At 35.8% G+C, this 22832-nt stretch overlaps 1 protein-coding gene and 1 pseudogene across 1 annotated transcript; both read left to right on the top strand.

Annotated features, from left to right (window-relative positions):
• Window positions 1-6536: 6536 nt before the first annotated feature.
• On the top strand, window positions 6537-9731 carry LOC141702433 (GDSL esterase/lipase At4g10955-like; annotated as a pseudogene).
• Window positions 9732-12927: 3196 nt separating this feature from the next.
• Window positions 12928-13384, top strand: LOC141702432 (non-specific lipid-transfer protein 1-like). Its single transcript, XM_074506115.1, has 2 exons — window positions 12928-13277; window positions 13375-13384. The coding sequence occupies exons 1-2, from the start codon at window positions 12928-12930 to the stop codon at window positions 13382-13384; spliced, it is 360 nt and encodes a 119-aa protein (XP_074362216.1).
• The last annotated feature ends 9448 nt before the right edge of the window (window positions 13385-22832 follow it).

Raw genomic sequence — 22832 nt, 5'->3', positions numbered from 1 at the left:
TATCATATATTCAAAACCATACATATATAAGCATATTATATCAACATCAAATCATGGCGAATCACGTACATGCTCATATATCAAAAACAGTTAAACACATAAACGAATTTAAAACTTTTCGCAAGTAGCTCTGATGCCATTAAAGGGTTTTTAGCACATAAATGCAGCGAAAACGTAAATTTAAATCTTAAAAAAAAAACAAAACCCTCCGCAGGATCCATGCGAAAAATAATATTTAATTCGTAGTTCAGTATGTTAACCTTAAGAAACTTTACGTTAATGGAAAGATGGAGGTTTTTAATGGCGATCCAAAAATGATGAACGGAGATCCTTAGCAGCTGCTCCTCAAGTGTGAAGCACTCCACCGGTATCCACCAAGAAAATGATGTAATGAAGGAGGTGGAGATGGAGAGAATTAGGGTTTTGTAAATCTTTTTGGTTGAGGCAAAAATAGGGTCTATAATAGTATATTTTTAGGCAAAATTTTTAGCTGAAATTTTTCCAATAAAATATTATTATTATTATTAACCCTTTATTATTCTCACTAATAATTAAAACACCTTTTAATTATTAATCCTTTTTCTAAACTCTTTAGAAATAATTCTCTCACTTGATTTAATTTCCAAAAATTAAATTCTTAATTAATAATATTAAGAACCTTTTCTTAATTAATTTATAATCAATTAAATCTCATTTAATTAATTATTAAATTTTCCAATTAATTATTTATTTCATAAATAAATAATTATCAGCCATTATTAATTAATTCCTCCACCATTAAATCATTCTCTTTTATGGTGTGACCTTGTAGGTTCAATATTAAGCCGGTAGTAGAAATAAATAATAATAAAACTATTTTATCATTATTTATATAAATTCTCTAATTCATTAAATATGATTAATTAATTAATCATATGTATTCTACATCGTGAGGGATACTTCTCAGCATATTGCGACTATCCGGATAATACGAATTCACTACTTAGAATACCAAGAACCTATTCAGTGAGTAGTTACCGTACAATCAATTCCTTCTATCCTGCAATGTCACGATTAAATACGAGGCATGGAACTTGTGTCAAGCCTATCTTATTTAATCACTTGCTTTCCCATTCACTATGCTTAGTTCTATTTAATGTAAATTAGAAACTCCTTTCAAATTTCATTCACTCTGGCCAGAGATTCTTGAACTAGCATAAGTGGATCAGCATTAAACATTCTCTTCCTTCACTGGAAGGGGTAGATCCTTTATTGATCATACACTATCTTCGTGTACAAATTCCTATACCCAGTAAAGCCCTTATAATTGTCCCTTGAGACTAAGAACTAAACCAAAGCATAGTTCAGTGTACACAAGATGACTATGATGACCTCAAGTCTAAGGATACTTGTACAACTATCACTATGTGAACAACTGCTGACACGTGAGTGAACTCCATCAGTTGTTCAGCTGTATGAGACATGTTCAGTGAACTTATTCTATAATAAGCACCTACATACTAGCTATAGTGTCACCACACAAATGTCTCTGAGAACAGACATCCTTCATAATGAAGCAAACATAGTATTACCGATCTTTGCAGATTATTAATTACCAGTTAGTAATCCTACGACCAGGAACTATTTAAGTTTAGAGTTATCATCTTTTAGGTCTCGTTATTATGATCTCATCACAATCCATAAAAAGCTTTACTCTAAACTGTGGTATATCTTATTTAAACATTTAAATAGATAGAGCCCGCAATAAAAACAAAACAAGTCTTTTATTAATATCAATGAAATCAAAATAGATTATATAAAAGTTATTCTTAAATCCTCATACATGATTGGACTTAGGACATATCTCTTTCAGCAATCAGCTTCGATGAAATAGCCAATGAAGAGGGGCTAAGAACAAATATTGAGCTAATTGATGAGGTCCGAGACAAGGCTGTCGCAAGGATGGAAAAGTATAAGGAGAAAACTAAGAAACACTTCAGCAAGTCTAGGGTCAAGAACTTTCAAGTTGGAGACCCGGTACTTCGAGACACAGAAGCCTCAGATCCCACCAATACCAGAAAGCTAATGCCTAAGTGGGAGGGACCTTACAAGTTCAAAGAGGTGTTAAGGTTGGGGACCTACAAGCTAGAAAGCATGGATGAATCAGAGATACCCAACACTTGGTACATAATCAGGCTCAGGAAATACTATCAGTAAGAGAAAATAACCAAAAGCAAACAAAAAACTTGTAGCCTATGGCATGCAACCAATCTATGATTCAAACTCTTGTATGAAGAACATTGTAAGTTAATGAAAAATAATTTTCCTATTTCAGTAAGCTATTATTTAAGAATTCATTACGAATCAAGCAAACATCAACCCTGTAATGGAACCATTCCAGGGTTGAAAGCAATCACTCCAAGCACATAAAAAACCCAGATATGGATTCATACCCGGATCCAGACCGGCTATAATTTCATACACTGGTTGGAGGCAGCCACCATGTACTTAGAATATTTTCTAAGTGCAGAACAAAACTAAAAACCAAACAACGGTCCGGATATGGAATCATACCCGGATTAAAAGCAAACACTAAAAGCTACTTTCAACCTGGCTGCAAATACATAACCGGGTTAGAAGCAACTGTCTTGTACTTAGAATATTTTCTAGGTACAAACCAAGAAAAAAGGTAAACAAATCCGGGTAGGAAATCATACCCGGATCAAAGGCACTCATTTAAAGAAAACTCCAGCGCGGCTATGAATTCATAGTAGGGTTGGAGGCATCCATCTTCTACTTAGATTAATTTCTAAGTACGAACCAAGCAAAAAAGGCAAACAGATCCGGTAGGAAATCATTCTCGGAACAAAATCCGTTTAAAGCTAGCTTCAACCCGAATATGAATTCATACCCGGGTCAGAGGCAAGTATTTGTGCATGGAGTATTTTCTAATTGCAAAGTAGCATTAAATACCAAACATCATTCCGGGTATGGGTTAATACTCGAATCCAGAGAAAGCATCTAAAATCCATTTCATCCCGGGTATTAACTCACTTCCGGGCTGGGGGCAGTTGTTTTGTACTTCGTGTATTTCCCAAATACAAAACAAGCCAGAAAGTAAACAGACCCGGATATGCTTTCATACCTGGATCAAAAGCATAAATAACCTACTTAGAATATTTTCTTAATAAGCAAATCGTAACCAAGCAACAATCAAATATAAAGCGTTAATCCGAATTGACCAACAATCCGGGAAATTTCAAATACTACAAATCATTCAGATGCAAAGTACGAAAGACAAACATAATACTAGAAAGAAACAAATTACATGGGAAAGGCCTGGAAAGCTTGACATCAGCCTCGAGATTCCTTGATAAAGCTAGGACTGGGACCCTCGTAGGGTTTCGGCTCCCCCTAACCCTGCTCAACGGCTGCCTTAGCTGCCAAAAACTCTTGGATAAAGCTCTCCTAGTTGGCCATGGGATCTGTCTTGACATGCCTTTCTGCCACGAGCCAGGCCCTATGAACTTCAGGAACCCCGGCTTGAGCAATTTCAAAATCATACTCATCACTTTCCTTGAATTTAGCAATGATGGGTTCTTTGTTCAGGTTCTCCTTTGCAGCCAGGTCGGCCTTCAGCTTCTCGACCTCCTCGGAAAGACCATCATCCCGGGCCTTCTCGTCTTGAAGCTGCCCCTTCAACCCGGACTCCACAGCCCTGAACCCCTCATGGGCCTCATCCAGCTCATCCTTCAGGTTATCAGCCCTATCTTTCTCAGCCTTGGTCTTATTATTGGCCTCCCGGACCTCATTGAAGACGATATCAGAGCAAACAGCTATGGCACTCCTAACCTTAAGAAAAACAAAGAAAAACAACTAAGTAAAATAATACGACCCGGGTAGAAAGCCAAAGGTTATTACAAATTTACCTGTCCCCAGTGCCTAGTGACCCTCTTAAAAGTAAAAGCTATCCCGGTACCCTCTACTTTATCCTAATCTTCCTTAGCAGGGATATCTGACATAAACTCAGCTAAATCAATTAGAGTCTTGGTTCCAACCTTCACTGGCCTCCCGTTGGGGCCTCTTCCCTCCGACTCACAAGCAACCCGGCTAGAAACAACAGTCTTTCCCCGGGGAGGCTTGGTCGGGACACTCTTCCTTTTCTTTCTAGGGGGATCATCATCATCAGGGATCTCCTGGATGACAGGCTCGAAGTCCCTAGGCTCGTTACCCGGATCTGGAACATTCTGGGGGGCGGATAACTCGGCTCCACCCTCGATATCAACAGATCCGGATTCAGGACCCGGGGCCCCCTTAGTGGCCTTGAAAGCAAGCCCATAGTGTTGAAAGCAGCAGCATAACCAGAAGAAGACATGATTTCGGTGAGGGCGGGGTTGTAATGCAGCAGACCTGAAAGAGGGTAAGAAAAGATACAAGTCAAAGTCCAATACTAGTAAACAATGATCTGGAACAAGATATACGGCATGTAATCCGGACTGAACAAAACGAATATTTCTACAGAGAAAATTCCACAAGTAAAATGAAAGGACATGATCCGGATCAACATGCACAGCAAACAGTCCGAATCAAGCAAGACAACTATTTCTATGAAGAAAATTCTACAAGTAAAAGAAAGAAAAGGATCCGGATCCTCGTGCGCGACAGATAATCCAGATCAAGCAAAACAACAATTTTAGAAAAGAAAATTCTACAAGTAAAAAGCAGGTATGATCCGGAACAACATATACAACACACAATCCAGATCAGACAAACAGTTATTTCTAGGACAAAAATTTTAGAAGTGCAAGGAATGAAAGATTAGGATCAAGCAAAATAGCTAATCCTATGAAGGGAATTCTACAAGTAAAATCTGAGAGAGTCGCAGAAAGCTCTCATCTGGTTCAGAGCCTCCCCTTACAGAATAGCAGGATGGAATTTGGTATGGATGCCCTCCATAGTGAAATAAGGCAAGTATGCCAGATCAACCCCCTTCAGCATAATCATTTCACCATTCCAGTACTTCAGAGAAGTCTGGTGCATCACATGCTTAGCCCTACCCGAAACATACCCGCACTCAGAGGCCCGGAACCTAATCTCATAGAAAGGTTTTTGGCTAGATTTAGAAAGATAGAAATCTGGTGGAACAGCTTCAGGGTAGGCTGGAACCCGGATTTGTTACAGTAGGCTATGAACCAGGTCATAGATTTAATCACATTCAGAGTGATCTGCATTGGAGAGATCTTATACACATGCTTGCAGAGATGCTTGGTAAACATGTGACAATGAGGGCTCCACCCGGATCTGAGGTGCTCCAGCCACACCAGAACAAAACCATTAGCTGGACGATGGTAGATCCTCTCGTGAGGTTCCGGCCACCTCCACACAACATCAGAAGTCAACTGAAAAGTGGCCCGGATGGCCTTATCCAAATCAGCCGAATAAGCCTCCGTAAAAAAGTCCTTCAGTTGGTAATGATCCCGACTGATGGGGAACTCGGCAAAAACTCTCTCAAGTGCCTCCTGGTTGTAGACCCCGGGATGACCATTACCCTGCCTCTCATTTTTTATCATACCATAGTATACGCTATTGTCAACCTCCTTACACTTAGTGACAAAATGATATTTTACATATGTCCAGTACCCCTCGGGAGTGAAGGGAACCGAGTGTTCCGGGAGCCTCTTATACCAGAACTTGGTAATTACTTCTGCAGATGTGAAAGCCTTTTTACCCATTTCAGTCCGGATATGGGTTCTCTCAGATGAATTTGGATAACTCTCCTCACTGGAACAACCCGGATATCAATTAAAAGCTCTCTTAGGAAGCTACTTGATCCGGACCATATACTTATTAAAATCAAGGTGAGTTAGTCCGGGCTCCTACAAATTTTATCTTTTGCTAAGCGGTCCGGAACAAGCATGTTATGTTAGTTCTGCCATAACCTACTAATCTGGACCGCTAATGCAAGTCCAACCCGACCAAACATCAACGATCCGGATTATCTATACTAAGTAAGCAAACATAATTCCTTAAACACATATTCAAAACCAAATTCAAACCTAACCAAGATCACCAAAAACCCAGACCCGGGTCTGTGAGCCTAACCCAGATCTGAACAACCTAGATGTAAACCTATTCAATCTTATACATGCAATTTTAACCAAGTGAACTAACCTAGATCCAGGTTATACACCCCCTACCCGGATCAAAGCCGAAACCCTGACCCAAAAATAGCTTTTTCAAGAATCAAGAAACCAAAATATACAACATGTACATATACTTACATATATTTTCACCAAGAACATCAAGAACACCTTAACCAAACACAGAAAATCAACCCCAAAACCAAAAATTTCAAACAAAAATCGAACCAAAAACCTACAGATCTAAACATACATAAAAGACCAAGCCACAAAACAATCATATCCACCACAAAATCAAAGTAAAAAGGCTGATTTATACTACCAATTCGCGGATGAAGAAGCCAAATGAAGCATGCATAACTCGAAATACAAGAAAAAAAAGAAGTATAAGAGAATCTTACAAGTCAATTGGAGATGATGGAAGCAAACAGCGAGACACAGCAGCGCAGCGACAAGACAAATCCACCAAGAACACGTGCCTTCGAAGAAAAGCAAGAGAGAAAAGAAAGAAAACAAGTGACTGTTCAGTTTTTTAAGAGAATAAAAAATAAAAGAAGGAAGAGCCCAACTATTTATAGAGGGACGGAGAGAGAACCGCCTTGCCACGTGGCATACCAGGATTGGTAAAGAAAGCAGTTACAAAAAAAAGAAAATAAAAAACAATATATATATACATGTATGTATTTATACATAAAGCCGCATTAAACCAAACAATGATTATGGAACGGATTTCAAGGAAAACTAACTGCCCTATAATTCAAAATTATGGGGGGAAACTGAAAAGACGTTATAAATTCCTCATTTTTTCAGCATCAAAAGCCTTTGACCCGGATCAATGACCCCTACCCAGGTCCTTGACAATCCGAATTCGTATCCTCAAGAATCAGAATTTTTTCTCTAAGGCAACAACTTTCTTCAATCTGCATCCAGGTTGGTTCTTACAACACCATACCAGGATTGGCGGCAAGAAAGAAGCAGAATTATCGTAAGAAAACTACTTTCTTCTACCTGAATCCGGATTGGTATCTTCAATGCTAGACCCGGAATGGGGGGGCAAGAAAGAAGCAGAATTTTTTCAAAGACAACAACTTTCTTTTACCTGAATCTGGATTGGTCTCTACAACACCAGATCCGGATTGGGGGGTAAGAAATAAGCAGATTTTTTTCTAAGGCAACCACTTTATTTTACCTGTATCCCGATTGGTCTCTACAATACCAGACCCGGATTGGGGGGCAAGAAAGAAACAATTTTTTTCCAGGTCATCAACTCACTCCTGCCTGATATCTTCAACGCCAGACCCGGATTAGGGGGAAAAAAGAAACAGAATTTTTTCTAAGTCATCAACTCACTCCTACCTGAATCTGAATTGGTATCTTCAACACCAGACCCGGATTGGATGGCAAGAAAGAAGCAAAAATTTTTCAAAGGCAACCACTTTCTCTTACCTGAATCCGGATTAGTCCCTACAATACCAAACCCGGATTGGGGGGAAAGAAAGAAGCATAATTTTTTCCTAAGACAAAAACAGCTACATAACACTTCTTTACTCCTTCATCCAGAGAATCTGCATAAGGAAATGGGGGGCAAATGATAGGGTATAAGCAACCTGACTATGGCCCAACTCAGATCTAGGGTGAGGCAGGCTCAACTGGTGGACCAAGACCCCCCTCACCCAAAGTAGTCAAGTGGAGAGACCCAGGCTCATCAGGGCCACCCAGGACCAGGATCATCTCCCAACCAGGATCACCTCCCAGCCAGGATCCAACCCAGAACCAGGATCATCTCCCAGTTAAAAGCCAACCCCCACCCCACAACCCACCAAGGAGGGGTACGTGGGCATGTGACGGTGACAGCTATCAACAACAAACATCTCAGACAAGCATGACACGTGTCAGCATACCTTTGTGGCATCCTAAAGGTGGTCCTAATTACCTAGACACGTGTATGCAATCTAACCAAGTCAGGCGTCCTCCGCCTCCAACAACGAACGACCCTGATCTAAAGGTACCAACCTCTAAAACCTACATTTGGGCTATAAATACCCCAACGGGAAAGGGTTTAGGGGTTAGACACATTAATACACACTCTCTTACACACAGACATATACACACAGCCACCTCTTGTCCTATCTATCTTCATTTTCCCCAAACAAGCTCTTACTCTCGTACCGGAGGCGCCGCGGGGCTCTAACCCCTCCGGTATTATTTTGCAGATGCCCCACAGCAGCTACATCTCACTTCCCGCAAAAAGGTCCAGACAAGGTGTCGGAAGGAGCCGCCGTGCTCGGAGTTATCATTTCATATTTGATACTATATGTTATAGTTGGTATTACTTTTAATTTCCTGGAAAAATCAGAGTTCTAAATAGGTTTATCAATAAGCTGAAAGGATGTTTGATGCAATTAAAACTAGAATCTTTGGATATATCTGTTGCACCCATGTTTGGTACATTAGAATCGTTGCTCCTAAAGTTCCATATTCGTGCTTTCTCTTTATGTCCTGAATAATATAAAATCGCTTTTTATGGTTGATTGTTTTGATATGATTTCTCTTCAGAGGATCCAGTCATCGACACTATAAAGATTAACCTTTTTTTTCTCTAGGACTGATGGGAATTATAAGAGAACAGCCCTTGCCTGCTTCATACATGCAGCTTGCCTGCTTGAACTTGACAGACAGGAAAATAAGTCAGAACAAACTGCTCTTGCTTCTAATTGGTGGATGGCTTTTTAGTACAAGCTTTCCCAAACCTTAGTAGATCACAGAGATGGATCCATATATGGGGCAATACTTGAATGGGATCAGTCTGCAGGTGTGTTGGTCGACGTTAGACCCAGTGGTGCGCCTAGCGCTTTGTTAGTTCTAAGAGGTACTCTTCTTAAATGCCCCACGATCAGACGAGACATAGGAGATGACCTTTGTTTTGTAGCTTGGGAAAGCCTAAAGGGTTCTGTCATATTTAATGGAACTTTAGGAGCACTGAAGTCACTCGCTAAATAAGTATGGAAGTAACAATGTATGCATTGCAGGCCATTCCTTGGGGGCTGGTTTTGCCCTCCAAGTAGGGAAAGCATTGGCCAAGCAGGGAATCTATGTGGAGACACATTTGTTTAATCCACCATCTGTTTCACTCGCCATGAGTTTAAAGGATATCAGTAAAAGAGCTGGTTTTGCCTGGAAGAGGATTAGAGCAAAGCTTCATCATGCAACTAAACTCAAGCCAGTAGGGATGAAGGCAAAAATACTTGCAGTGAACTGGGAAAATGGATGCCTCATTTATATGTGAACACTAATGACTGTATTTGCTGCTATTATACTGATCCTGCAGGAGCACAAGTGAAGCATATAGAAAAGGAGAATGGTCAAATAAACAAGCAAGCAGCTGCTGCAAAGTTATATGTGATGTCAAAGGGAAAACAAAGGTTTCTTGATGCGCATGGGTTAAACCAGTGGCGGGCTGATGATTTGGAGATCCAACAGGCTGTTTATGACAGCAAGCTCATCAGCATGCAGCTGAAATCCTTGTATAGACTACAGGCTTCACAGAAAACGCAAGGCAAGCCTCACTTAACCAAAGTTTGGCATGGTTTTCGTGCAATGCATGCTAAATAAGTCCCAGCCTATGCTAAGTAAGTCATTTTCAAGTTTCTGTATGGGTGTGCTTGTTTCTGTTTGACGTAAGCTTTGTTAAACTTCAATTAAAATGTAAATAAGTCATTTTCAATAATCCTAACGCTTTGGAATAATATTCTTAGAGCAATGATGATACAATTATCATTCCAAAAAAGTTTCACTACTCACTGCCTGATATGAACAATACTTGTTGCGTAAAACGACGAGGCGTAGTACCAAATTCATAAGGATGCATACCCATTCTATGCATCTTCCAATTATGCCAAACCAGATATTCAGATTCAGAAGTGGAAGGCAAACCATAGGCACTATTAAAAGAAAGAGTACACAACTTCTGAAATGATCAGAAGATTACTGTTACGATGCTGTATTATATATACTTGAAAGGAGGATAAAATCTATAATGCACAACTCTATAATCTAACAGTTTTCATATTTTCTATTTAAGAGTTCTGAATTTATTATCATAAGTCTTACATGTATACAAACGTATAAATGTTAGTATGTTACATAGCATGAACATGGATTTATATATACACACCACCGAATACCTGCACTATATAGACATGCAGCTCATTTCCCCTATCTATAACTATGTAATACATCTCTTAATTTACACAAAAATATGAAGATATATAGTTGATCACACAACAATAGCCAATCCGTAAATAAATACATCTATATAACCACTTATATACCGTAATTTGTACAAAACCATATTATATACAATCGCATGGACTAGTATGAACCTGCATGGGGAAGATAATCGAACTCCCAATATCACATGATCGCGGATAAGTCATAATCGAACACACAGACCTCTGGAGGCATAACTGGCTGAAGTGCATATGAATCATAGTCATTATAAACTAAAGCATCCATCTCCGAGAACCATGACCCCATCTCTTCATATTGTAGTGGAAAACTCACCATGTCCCAAGTACTTTGCAAATCGTATTCTTTACTGAGCACCGTTGTTGGCATGTAATCAATAGTTTCTTGTGAAGAATCCGACATGACAGGTACGCCAATCAGATCCGAAGAATCAAAAGATAATTCGGGGCTACTAATTTCTTGAAAACCATAATCTTCAATATTATAAACCATGTTGCTCTGTATTACCGGAACCTGCTCTTGCTCTTGCTCATGATCAACTGGTTTCGATGTGATGGCGTAAGGAGTAGGAGACGAAACTAATGGACTTGTACAACCACTACTCGTACTTCCGAAATTTCCATTGCCTGTCAATTCTTGAACAAGATTTTTGAAGGTGGAGGGATCTTTGAGGATATGTACTTCATAAGTGCTCAGTAAATTACTTTTCTTGTTCTTTGAAATATTTTTCGCTAACAACTCATGATCATCAAAAGTACCTTGACTAGTGATGAATTTCTTCACCATGGTTTATAATATGAAGAAAAGCAGGAGTTTTCTTTAACGGATCAACCTAGGAATATCGGTCTCCTGCCTTTCTTGTGAGTAACGAATGATCCTAACAGCTATTAATATGGAAAATATAAAGGGGGGTGTTGGTACACACAACCGTTAAGGCAAAAGCATATGAAAGAGATGCTGAAAATGATGTACGTTCATCATTCTTCTTCACTAACCTTTCTAGATTAGTGGTCCTAATTAATTCAAGTTATTACTACTTGTGTAATTATCCTAGACATGCTAATTTTTGGAATTACATGGCTGTTCTGGTAGGTAGTTATATATCTTAATCTTGGTCAATTCATTTCATATATATTAAAAATGCATAATCATAGATTGATAAGCTAACCATGTTTGTATAGAAGATAGAAGAACAGTAATGGCACGCAGCCTACTGTGCAATTATTTGTCCACTTGTAATTGCTTCCATATTATGAGAGCGACTTCATTTAGCAAATTATTTAATTAAAGAACTATATAAAAAGGTTTGGTGATCATGTATCAAACAGCTGTGGAATATATATCCCTAAAACGTCAACTACACTCAATGATCAAGTTTTTCAAGCAGGCTTCCGAGTGTAGTAGAATCACAGAAAATTTGATCAGGAGATAATAATGTATTCAGCTGATATCGTGAATCATTAATAAAACATCAGCGGACAGAAAGGGACAAGTGTTTGATCATAGTTTGTATGATATACTTTCAGTATCAAGGATAACATCTGTAGGACACGCTGATTAGTAAATTTCTGTTTCGTAATTAAGTCCTTTATCAATGTCACAGTCAGGAATCTGAATTTTGGCTCAATGTTGTCTCTGAGAATTGCATAATGTTGACAAATGATCTGTTAATCGCAGTTTGTCATACTAAAAGACAAACGTATTGCAATTAATTACAATTTTCTTAGAAATTGCAGAATAAATGGAAGCAGACTTTGTGCCATTGTGTACATTTTTTATGTTCCCCCTCATTTTCAAGTAGGAAACCAAAAATTACTGTGTATTGATCTGGACTTGTCTGTCGGCCCTCTGATGAGAATATAAATTCATGTATGCAGTTTTTCCCAGGTTAACCAAAGAACATTAGTTTCCCCTCAACAGATTTACGTAATGCATTCTATTTGGTACATTCAAGCAGTCGGTACAATTTACAAAATCTATAAATTACTATCAATTCCTTACGATTAAATTTGAATAAATGATTATTGTCCAAAACCTATATATTTGAATTTTTTTTGTTATCGTACAAATTTTGTAAAAATACTTATATAAATGCAGTCAAACCCCTTCCTAAAAACAGCAAGATCCTCTGCTCTAGTTCTGACATTGTTGTGAACAAAGTATACAATTAGGACTGAAGTTCCAGGTCTCATATAGTCATATATCAAACCGTCTCAAGTGCTCAACCAGAAACCGGAACACCAGCTTTCAAGTTTCTGCTGTCTGGCATTAACTTAATTTACCTTAGAATAGTAAGATAGCTGATCTAAGCCTAACCGGTAACCATTCTCCTCCAGTCTTGACCATGTGAACAAAAAGAGTAGTGTTTGAAATGGTTTTATAGGAAGATAATACCAGATAAACTCTAGCAACTTTGCTGTCTTCAGCAAATATTATAAAAAATTCCTAAAACAGCCTATATATACCTACAATCCTACATTGTCTAGCTGCAAATACATCCTCAGCATTCTCACAAAGTCTTATAATATAGACATATAGCAAAGCTATCTATACTTGAGAAATGGCGAAATTTTCAAGAATTGCCTACTTCATGGTGGTGTTCGGGATGGTGGTAAATTTGATGGTGGAACGAGGGGAGGCCCTGAGCTGCGGAGACTTGGGTGCATCCATTTCACAGTGTAGCTCATACGCGACAGGTGCAGTGGGTAATCCATCTGATGGATGTTGCAACGCGGTCAAAGGAGTGTATGCATTGGCTAAAACCTCAGCAGATAGGAAAGTATTGTGCAACTGCCTTAAGCAATCTTCTTCTGCAGTCCCCAATATCCAGCTTTCCAATGTTGCTGCTATCCCTCAGAAATGCGGCGTTCCAGTCTCCTTCTCCCCTGATCCTAACTTTAACTGCAATTCGTAAGTTTATTTTGAAATTGATGGCTACAAATCCATTATATAAAATCTTATGCAAACCAGCTGTGTATAATAATGTCGATTTTGTTTACTTTTGCAGCATAAACTGAAGGGACCTTCAAATATATATTGGAGAACCGGAAGGGGGGAATCAAGGGCTCAAGGCTATTTATGCAGTTCAATTATATATGTACTTCTTGTACTTTAGACATATAAATACGAAATAAATAAAAGATCCCTCGTTCGTGCACTTTGTAAGTTGCAGTACTTCTGAGTCATTGCTCAAATACATTATCTTTCTGCAATATCTGGTAAGTGAATGAAAAAGATGTCCCGTCGTATTTCATTAACATATAACAGCCAAAAAAGTCACTGCAGTCTGCAGATATGAAACTGGTTTCTACAAAACCAGAAATCTTTAACCTAGTCTGTCTGTCAAGTATTGAGTAGTGCAGGCCCAAAATTGGATAAAAAAAAAGAGTTTCAAAATAATGTGGCCTGGATGATATATTAATGGGATTTTCTATGATGGGGCACACAATAGTCACTAACTCCCATAGAAATAGGCTCTTCTTATTGGTAAATGTTAATGGCCACATGCATTCACATCAATTCCACCAATTAAAAGAGCTCATTGGAGTTAGTGAATAATGTATGCCCTTGGACAGTGGCGGACGCAGAAAAAAATTAGGGGGGTCCGGAAAAAATGACGAGAATATATATATATTTTTTTGCTATAAATACGAAGACAAAAATGATTAAAAAAACACTATGTTATCATTGAATTACATGAACAAAATAAAAAAAATTAGTTGAATTTTTAAATTTAATTACAAGTATATTATTTTAATCAACCATTCAAAATCTTAGAGATAATTTGTACATACTACTAGCAATTTATCCAAATTTCAGGGAGGCAGGGACCTCCTAGACCCCAGATCCGCCTCTGCCCTTGGGCACACATTAGAAAGATCGTGTATTAATTTGGACTATCTTAATCGGGTCCCTAGCCCCAGATCCGACTCTGCCCTTGGGCACAAATTAGAAAGACCGTGTATTAATTTGGACTATCTTAATCGGTGAGATTGACGTTAATTGGGATGTGTTAATTTGAGCTATCTTAATTGTTGAGATTGACGGTTAATTTGGACGCCAGCTAGTATACTGCTCTTCTTTGTTAGGGAGAATAGTAAAGAATTGCATGAAGCTCCTAACAGGTATACAACACCAAGACGTAAGGTTACTATTTATTGGGTTGGGTTATGGCCCAAAGTGGCACAATTTACTATATAAATACCAAAACAGCACTATGTTCAAAGCTGGTCTCTCACTGGCACTTTAGTAACGTATTATTACTCCCGTTATACCAAAACACAATTAAAGTATGCGTTATTGTTAAGCAAACAACCTATTTATTTTTCGGAATGAGGATAAGGGTGTCTATGCTATACCCTCCCCAGATATTGTCATAAGCATTATTATTGATTACGATAACGATGATGATGATGTTATTATTCTAATCCACTAAAATTCAGTTCTTTTAACGCATATTAATTCGGCGATCGTACTTTCAATGTATTACTGGGACACAGAGCCGTGCTTGACGGTGTGCGAGTGGTGCCACTGCACAGACCCTCAGATATGATGGGGCACATTTTTCCATATACAGGTGTATATATATGTATACTAAAATAGGAAAACAATGTTTAGTTAAAAAATATAATTTTTTAATGTTAAAAATTTGTAAATGAAAAATAATTGAAAAATATTATACATTTAAATAATTTTAAATTATTATCTTGAATAAGATACATTAATTCTAAAATACCAATATAAATTATTTAAAAATAAAAAATGTATTGTAAATCTCCTTCAATGCTCTCGACGAGGTAAATTACTAGTTTTAATAAAAAAAATTATAGTTAACTAATATGATTATATACACTTACTTTTTATTGGTGACAATATATACATTATTATGTCATTTAAATAATAAATCAAATTTTAGGTATATTATTCATCTTAAATATATCCATTTTAATCTATATATTATATGAAACAAGTAAATTTAATATAAAAATAAATAAATAATGGATTTAACAGATCTAAATTACAAGTTTATGTATAAATAAGTTTTTATTTGACTATTTATTTTTTATCAATATTATATCTTACTTACAAAAAAATATATCATAAATCACATGTATAACTTATCTCTTTAATATAAATATTTAATTTCTAATATATAGCATAACATATTAAAATTTAAATGTATAACTGTTTTTTAGTTAATTTTGATTATGTCATAAAATCACTTTTTGTACTTTAATTATTATATTTTTTTATAAAATTTAATTTTTTTATTATTTGATGTAAAAATAATTAAAAATTTAGTAGGGCACTTTTTTAGATTTTGAACAAGGTACTGGAAATTTCAGGCACGGCTCTGCCCGGATACGTTTTCAGTTTGACACAACAACCGTTCCGTTTGTGTTACTATGTAATACACTGACTTGTAATTTTATTGCTGGATATGGGCCCGTCACGTGATGCTCCAATTTTATATTTGCGTATGTGCTATTTCCTCGGCCCAATTTTAAAGGTGTTAAGATTGTGCTATGTAAGGGTCAAATATTTATAGGGTCATATTTTGGACCATTATATGTTTTTGTGTTATTTTGGGCATTTTCTCAAGCTACCCGCGTGAATAGTAGAATAGTGTAGCTTAGTGCGATATAACTTTTTCCCGGCTGATGGTAAGTGGAGGTAGGGTTAAAAATAGGCCGGGTTTGGTGCGGGTATCTCAAATCTCATATATGTCTGCATGAAAAATATTTGTCCCATTTTTGTCCCACATAACAAATATTTGCCCAATTCCCACCCCGTTTGGTGTGTAAATTTATTTTCAATTTTCGTCCCCATTTCACGAAACGATGTGTAGTTCCCGCCCTATCTCACTCACCCTATTTAATGAATATTTTTTTAAAATAAATTATTTAATGAATATTTTTTATTAAAACAATAATTTAGTTAAAGTATATAAATATATATATTTATTGAAAATTTGCACTATAAAAGTAATTACTAACTTATAATATTTGTTTAGAAAATTTGTAGTATCCTTTAAAAATTTACAAAATAATTAAAAATTATAAATAAACAATTATATAATATAATATTATCTATAAATTTACCAATAATAAAATATTATAAATTTTATATGAAAAATACGCGCGCGCACACATATATATAGTGGGTTGGAGCAGGTTTTACCCGCGGGGATCAACTAAATACCAAACTCGCCCCATATACATGTAGGGCGAATACTTGATCATGCCCCATTTCCCATTTTATCGAGTGAGATTTCCCCAAGGGACGGGTTCAGGGCGGGTCCTTATGTTCCCGACCGCATTTTAAAGCTTTGGTGGAGGGCGTTGGTGGAGGGTGGGGGATGTCCATCCATTTCACTCACTTTTAATTAAAATCTTCCTTTTCTGGAAACAAAAAAACCCTCATGTAAAATTCAGTTAAAAAATAATAAAATAAAGTATCATATATATATATATATATAAAGGCACTTGTTCAAATTAGAACCCTAAATGTTGTGAGAACTGAGAACTGAGATCTAATCTCACCCACAAGTTTTTCTAGCTAAATCTAAACACAACCACACATTTTTATTTTTATTTTATATTTCATCTTTTTCATCCATATAACCCATCAACCACCCACCACCGCCCCCACGCACAAACCACTGATGCTCGTCCATTGCTACTCCGACCGTCGCTGCTCTGCCATCACATCTCTATCTCTCTCCACAAACCCCATTACCATCATCCACCTTATCCCGTCTCCGTAACGCATCCCACAATCCTCTTCCGCCGTCACTCCCCCACCCTCGATCTGATTCTCCATCTTTCCTTAGATTTATTTCTCCCTCTCTCCGCTTCAATCACTATATAAGATGATATTTCATTCAACCTTCACTCTTTTTGATTACATATTATTTGATTTCTCTTTCAAATTTCTCCAATCCTTTTTAATGTTTCCTGGTTAACCATGTGATTTTTATTTCATTTTTGGTAATTTTATTCATGTTTAATGATTCTGCAATAGTCATATTTTAGATTTTTAGTAATTTCTGTGATGATGTGGGGTCGTGAATAAACCGGAGTGATTGTATAATATAATTGTGGTGCTTTCTTAACAAATATGGTGATTTTTTATTTGATCGTGATGATTTTATGTTTGCTGGTGGTGATTTTCTAGTAGTCATCGGAAGTAGTGGCGGCCGGAAACGGTAGTTGACGATGTTTGGAGGTAGAACTGATAAATCGGATAACCAGATTGGTTTCAGATCGGATCGATTCAGATTGGTTCCACTTTCAGATTATGATATAACTGGAGGTCATTCGGATCGAATCAGATGTGATTCTATTCGGGTCTAATTTGGATTAAAAGCATATGAAATTTGGATAAAAATCAGACAAAATTCGGTACGGCATAAATTCGGTTCAGATATTTTCGGATCATGACTTATTTAATTTTTCATTTTGTGAGACTTAAAAAATATTTTTATTATTTAATGTAGTACTTTTAATTTAATATAATGTACTTTACCAAAATACTATAATTAAATAATTATATTATCACGAACATAAAATACTTTTAAGTATAAATTTTACTTATTTTGGATCATATTCGATTCAAATAATATACGATTTGGTTTTGTTCAGTTTTAATTTATAATTGGATCTATTATTTCGAATCGTTTTCGGTTAAATTTTCGGTTTGGGTAATTTTTGGATTCGTTTAATTTGATTTTCAGATAATAATCAGATTATATGATTCAGATGCCAGATCGGATCTCAGTTTCATGAATTTCGGTTCTGTTTTTCGGATCCAGACCCATTTTGTCAGGTCTATTTGGAGGTGACAAGTGGTAGAGTTAGAAAGAAGAAGATGATAAAATATTTAAATATTAAAAACTAAATTGTGGTGAGAGAGTAATTATAGGTATAAAAAATTATTTGTTATGATTAGGTCTCATATCTCACAATAATAAGGATTTTTATTTGAACGTGGCCCTATATATAGGCCTATAAGTATATAATATTACGTGTAAAATTTTAAAGAATAATGCAAAATGAGACGGATATTTTAATTTACACGAAGAGATTATGGACTCTTTAGCTTTTTTATGGTTACCTATTAATTTGTGGGTGGATTTATAGTACAAACTAGAATGATAGCCCATGCAAGGCACGTACCATTTTCTAGTAATATATCAAAATGCGATGTATATACTTTATGAAAATTTAATTTTAACGGTTAAAAAATTAAATATCTAGTTCCTAATAATTTAATTAAAGTGTGCCAGAAATAGCACTGAAGGTTGTTTATGTTCAATGATTATTTAAAATCATTAATAATGTATTAGATATATTCTTCTTTTCCTTTTTTTCAGACTTGATGATTCTTGTGATAACAAATATTTTGATTCTACATATCTTTGAGTTAAATATATTGTTATTATTATAATTTGAGTAGTTACCATATATACGACTATAAGATGATGAAAACTTGTTGCATGATGTAGAAAATGTCTCAGCCCAAACTCAAATATCTTGTGTTGAAGTGTTAGTATAATATTGTTAAATTCTTTACGGCAGTGTTTAGTTAAAAATATAGACATATCTACTATTTATGCATGATATATGTACTTTATCATATGTCATTGTGTGTGGTATTATTGGTGTCAGATCACATATTGCTTTTCCATTATAGAAATTAATTTAGCGTTACTTTAATCATTGTCGATTTTTTTTTTGAATGATTTCAACCTTTTTTCATATACAAATTCAATAATCATATAAATTGCCTTTCTTTTCCAAACATTTCTAAATTCGATCAATTTTTATAAATATTATACTTAAATTTCTAATATTTTAATGTTATTATAAAATAAATAATACGATAATTTTTGTGATCAATATAATTAATTTTCATTTTTAACGTAAAATAGTTCGAATCAAATCATACAATTTAGTGTGGGTGTATATAAGCTTTATTCATATATTATAATTTTAAATATGAAAATAATTCTATAATAATATAAAATACTTTCATACTAATCTAAAAAATTGCAAAAAATTCATTATTTCATTCACAAACTTTTAAAATCATCTATAATTTTAATTATATGAAATAATATACAATTACCATTTTTTTGTAATTAGAGTGTTGTTTAAAATCGTTTAAGTCAATACATTATTCAAATTATATTTACTAATAGATTTTTCTTTAAAAAATGGATAAAACATTACTAAAATCTTTCTTCTAATTCTGTATGAAATCTAAATCAGAATTTAAAATTTTCTTTTTAACAATTCACAATTAATAAAAAAAAGTCACATATAAATAGTTTAAGTTTTGATATTAATGTATATTTTGTATCTGCCCGATCGTGTGGTAATATGGACCAAATACTAAGTATTTTTTAAAAATCGGGTCAAGTCCATGACAAATCACAATAAATCAATAATGCAATTTTGATATATATTATTTATTGAGTTGACATTATTCAGGTCTATAACACATTAGATGTAGCCATGTAGGACATTACAAACACCTTGATTTATTGATGATATGGACCTAAGATTAGCCTAGAAATATAATTAATTTTGAATTAATTAAACCCGATACAGTCCAGTAGCAAAGCCCAGTTAGTAAGATCCAAAGCATTGATTATTTATTAATTTCATAATTAATAAATAGGGTGAAATAACAGCTCATAAAGTATATCCCATAAGGATAGAATTATTCATTGAGTAGTCTCCAAGGCACCCAAACTAATAAGGAATCTGTTCCCTACCTATTAGGACTCCAAAGTCTACTCTAAAACAGAGACTTGTTCATCAAGTCTCCTAACCCTAGTCCAATTTAAGGACCTCCAATATCTATATAAAGGGTCTCACCCCTCCATTCAGAACTACGTTTTTGGCTTGATTCTCTAAACTCACAGAGATACGTATGCATCTTGTGAAGGCAGATTTAAGCTATGAAACACAAGTGCAACCATTAAAGGACTTGAGCTCTTGAACCCTAGTAATAAATATCATAATAAACCCAATCTAGTTTTTATCCATAACATTTGGCGCCGTCTGTGGGAAAGCATAACAACAACCATGATGAACAAACGGAGCAGAAACAACGCCCCCGAAGGAACACCAGCTGGGATGACCCAAACGATTTCGTCGATGGTGGAGATACCTCCACACTCAACCTACGCCTCCACTCAAGGAGGAATCCTGATAGGGACAACTGAGCCTCAACAACAAAGGACGAATCCCCCGGATCCTCAAGGGACGAATTTCCAATTTCAGCGGGTACATGCACCTGTGAATCCTCAACCCGTTGGGTATGAGTATTCAACTATTGTGATCACTAACCCCCCTTACGGGATGCCCCTATACCCCGAAGTTGGAGGAAGTGGACATGCTAATCGGAGAGAAGCACAAGGGTAGACATCCCACTACAAACGTGATTTGACTCCTTGTTAGGGCTAAAACACACGCTAATAATTCACGCAAGTATACGCATTCACAAGTAAGATATAATTCTTTCTAGTTCGTTCCCACACAGACTTGTTTAGGTTAACTTTCTGATTTATGCACTTAGGAAACAATGATATGTCTATTATTCAATGCTAAGACGAATAACAATTTGGGTTTTGATTATAACTAAGATTAACTATTGAGAGTTTATACTAAAGATCATTAACTAAGATATTAAAGAGATTTAAATAATATATGACACAAACATGGGATTCTAACTTCATTAAATACTTCATTCAATAGCCTTTTCGTTCTTAACCTTAGCATATAATGGTGATGACACTAATCTGTTGTGTATATGTTGTGTACTTGATGATTTCATGAACAAAACACCTTGGTAGATTTTACTTAGTGAAAATGTAGCACTTGACGGATAAGGATTATAGTCCCGACGGATGATGACTTATTATCCGTCGAGTGAGTAGCTTATGTAACAATAAGTTTGTAGCACATTTCTGCATACACCTTTGATTAATTGTACATATATGATATCTTGTAATTCTGCATAAATGAAATGAAGTCAAATGCCAAATAGCTACCGACGGATGATTAACAAAGCCATCGACGGATGATCAAATGGCTATTAACAGATAATCAATATAGCAGTCGATGGATGATCAACAAAGCCATCAACGGATGATCATAAACTCGACGGATGATCATGTACTCAACGGATAAAGAATTCAAATATCTGTTGACAGTGACAACACAGTCACATGCGTCGAGTGTATGCAAATGGAATGTGGTAGCCTATTCAACTGGATTTTCGAGAACAAAGAAGCATTGCCATTTCCATGCTATTATGAAGATATTCAAAGATGCTGGAATAGAGTAATGAAGTAGCATTGTATTAGACTTGATAGTTTTTATTTTATTATCCTGTCTTATTACTTTGTAATCTTGGTGATATATAAAAACCAAGAAGCAGCAATAGAATAGTAACTAAGAAACTAAGCAACCAGAAGAGAAATATTTGTAAGCTGTATTCTTAGCATTTCTCTCGTTCTTAGTTGTTATCATTTTGTAAGCAGCTGTGAGCTTTTTGCACACAGGGTTCTCTCGATATATATTATATATCTCTGGTGGAATCATTCAAATCCACCAAAAAGTTTTTGAAGACTCTTGTTTTTAATTACTTGTGTTTTGATTCATTTCAAGTAACTATTCCGCATTCTGCTAATCAATTCACATATATATATATTTGAGTTAGAACATTTTTATTCAAGAAACATTTTCAAGAATTCCATTCAACCCCCCTTCTGTAATTCTTGTTACATTGTTAAGGGACTAACAATTGGTATCAGAGCGAGCTCTTGAAGAACAAAGAGTTTAAAGATCAAAACAATACAGCAAGATGAACAAGAAGGATGTTGGAGTCAAGATTCCTTTTCTGGATAAAGATAATTACCATCATTGGAAGGTAAAGATGCATCTTCATTTTCTTTCTCTAGATGAGGCCTTTGTGGACTGCATAGAAAGAGGCCCTCAGGTTCCAATGAGAGCTGCAACTGGAAATGAGCCATCTGTCCCCAAGCCAAGGCATGAATGGTCTGATCCTCATATTGAACAAGTCAGGAAGGATAAAAAGGCTATGAATATCCTGTTTAATGGAGTTGATGGTGATATGTTTGACAACATTATCAACTGCAAAACTGCCAAGGATATTTGGGATACAATACAGATCATCTGTGATGGCACTGAGCAAGTTAGAGAAAACAAGATGCAGCTACTGATTCAGCAATATGAGCATTTTCATAATGAAGAAAGTGAGTCTCTCACTGACATTTTTAGTAGGTTTCAAAAACTGCTAAATGCTCTAAAGTTGCATGGAAGGGTCTATCAGACAAAAGACTCCAATCTGAAATTCCTTAGATCTCTTCCAAAGGAATGGAAACCATTGATAGTCTCATTAAGAAACTCACAAGATTATAAGGAGTTTATT

Source organism: Apium graveolens, unplaced genomic scaffold (assembly GCF_009905375.1).
Source record: "Apium graveolens cultivar Ventura unplaced genomic scaffold, ASM990537v1 ctg5086, whole genome shotgun sequence".
NCBI classification, from domain to species: Eukaryota; Viridiplantae; Streptophyta; class Magnoliopsida; order Apiales; family Apiaceae; genus Apium; species Apium graveolens.
The sequence above is the reverse complement of the archived record's forward strand: the minus strand, read 5'-3'. Positions and strand labels throughout refer to the sequence as shown.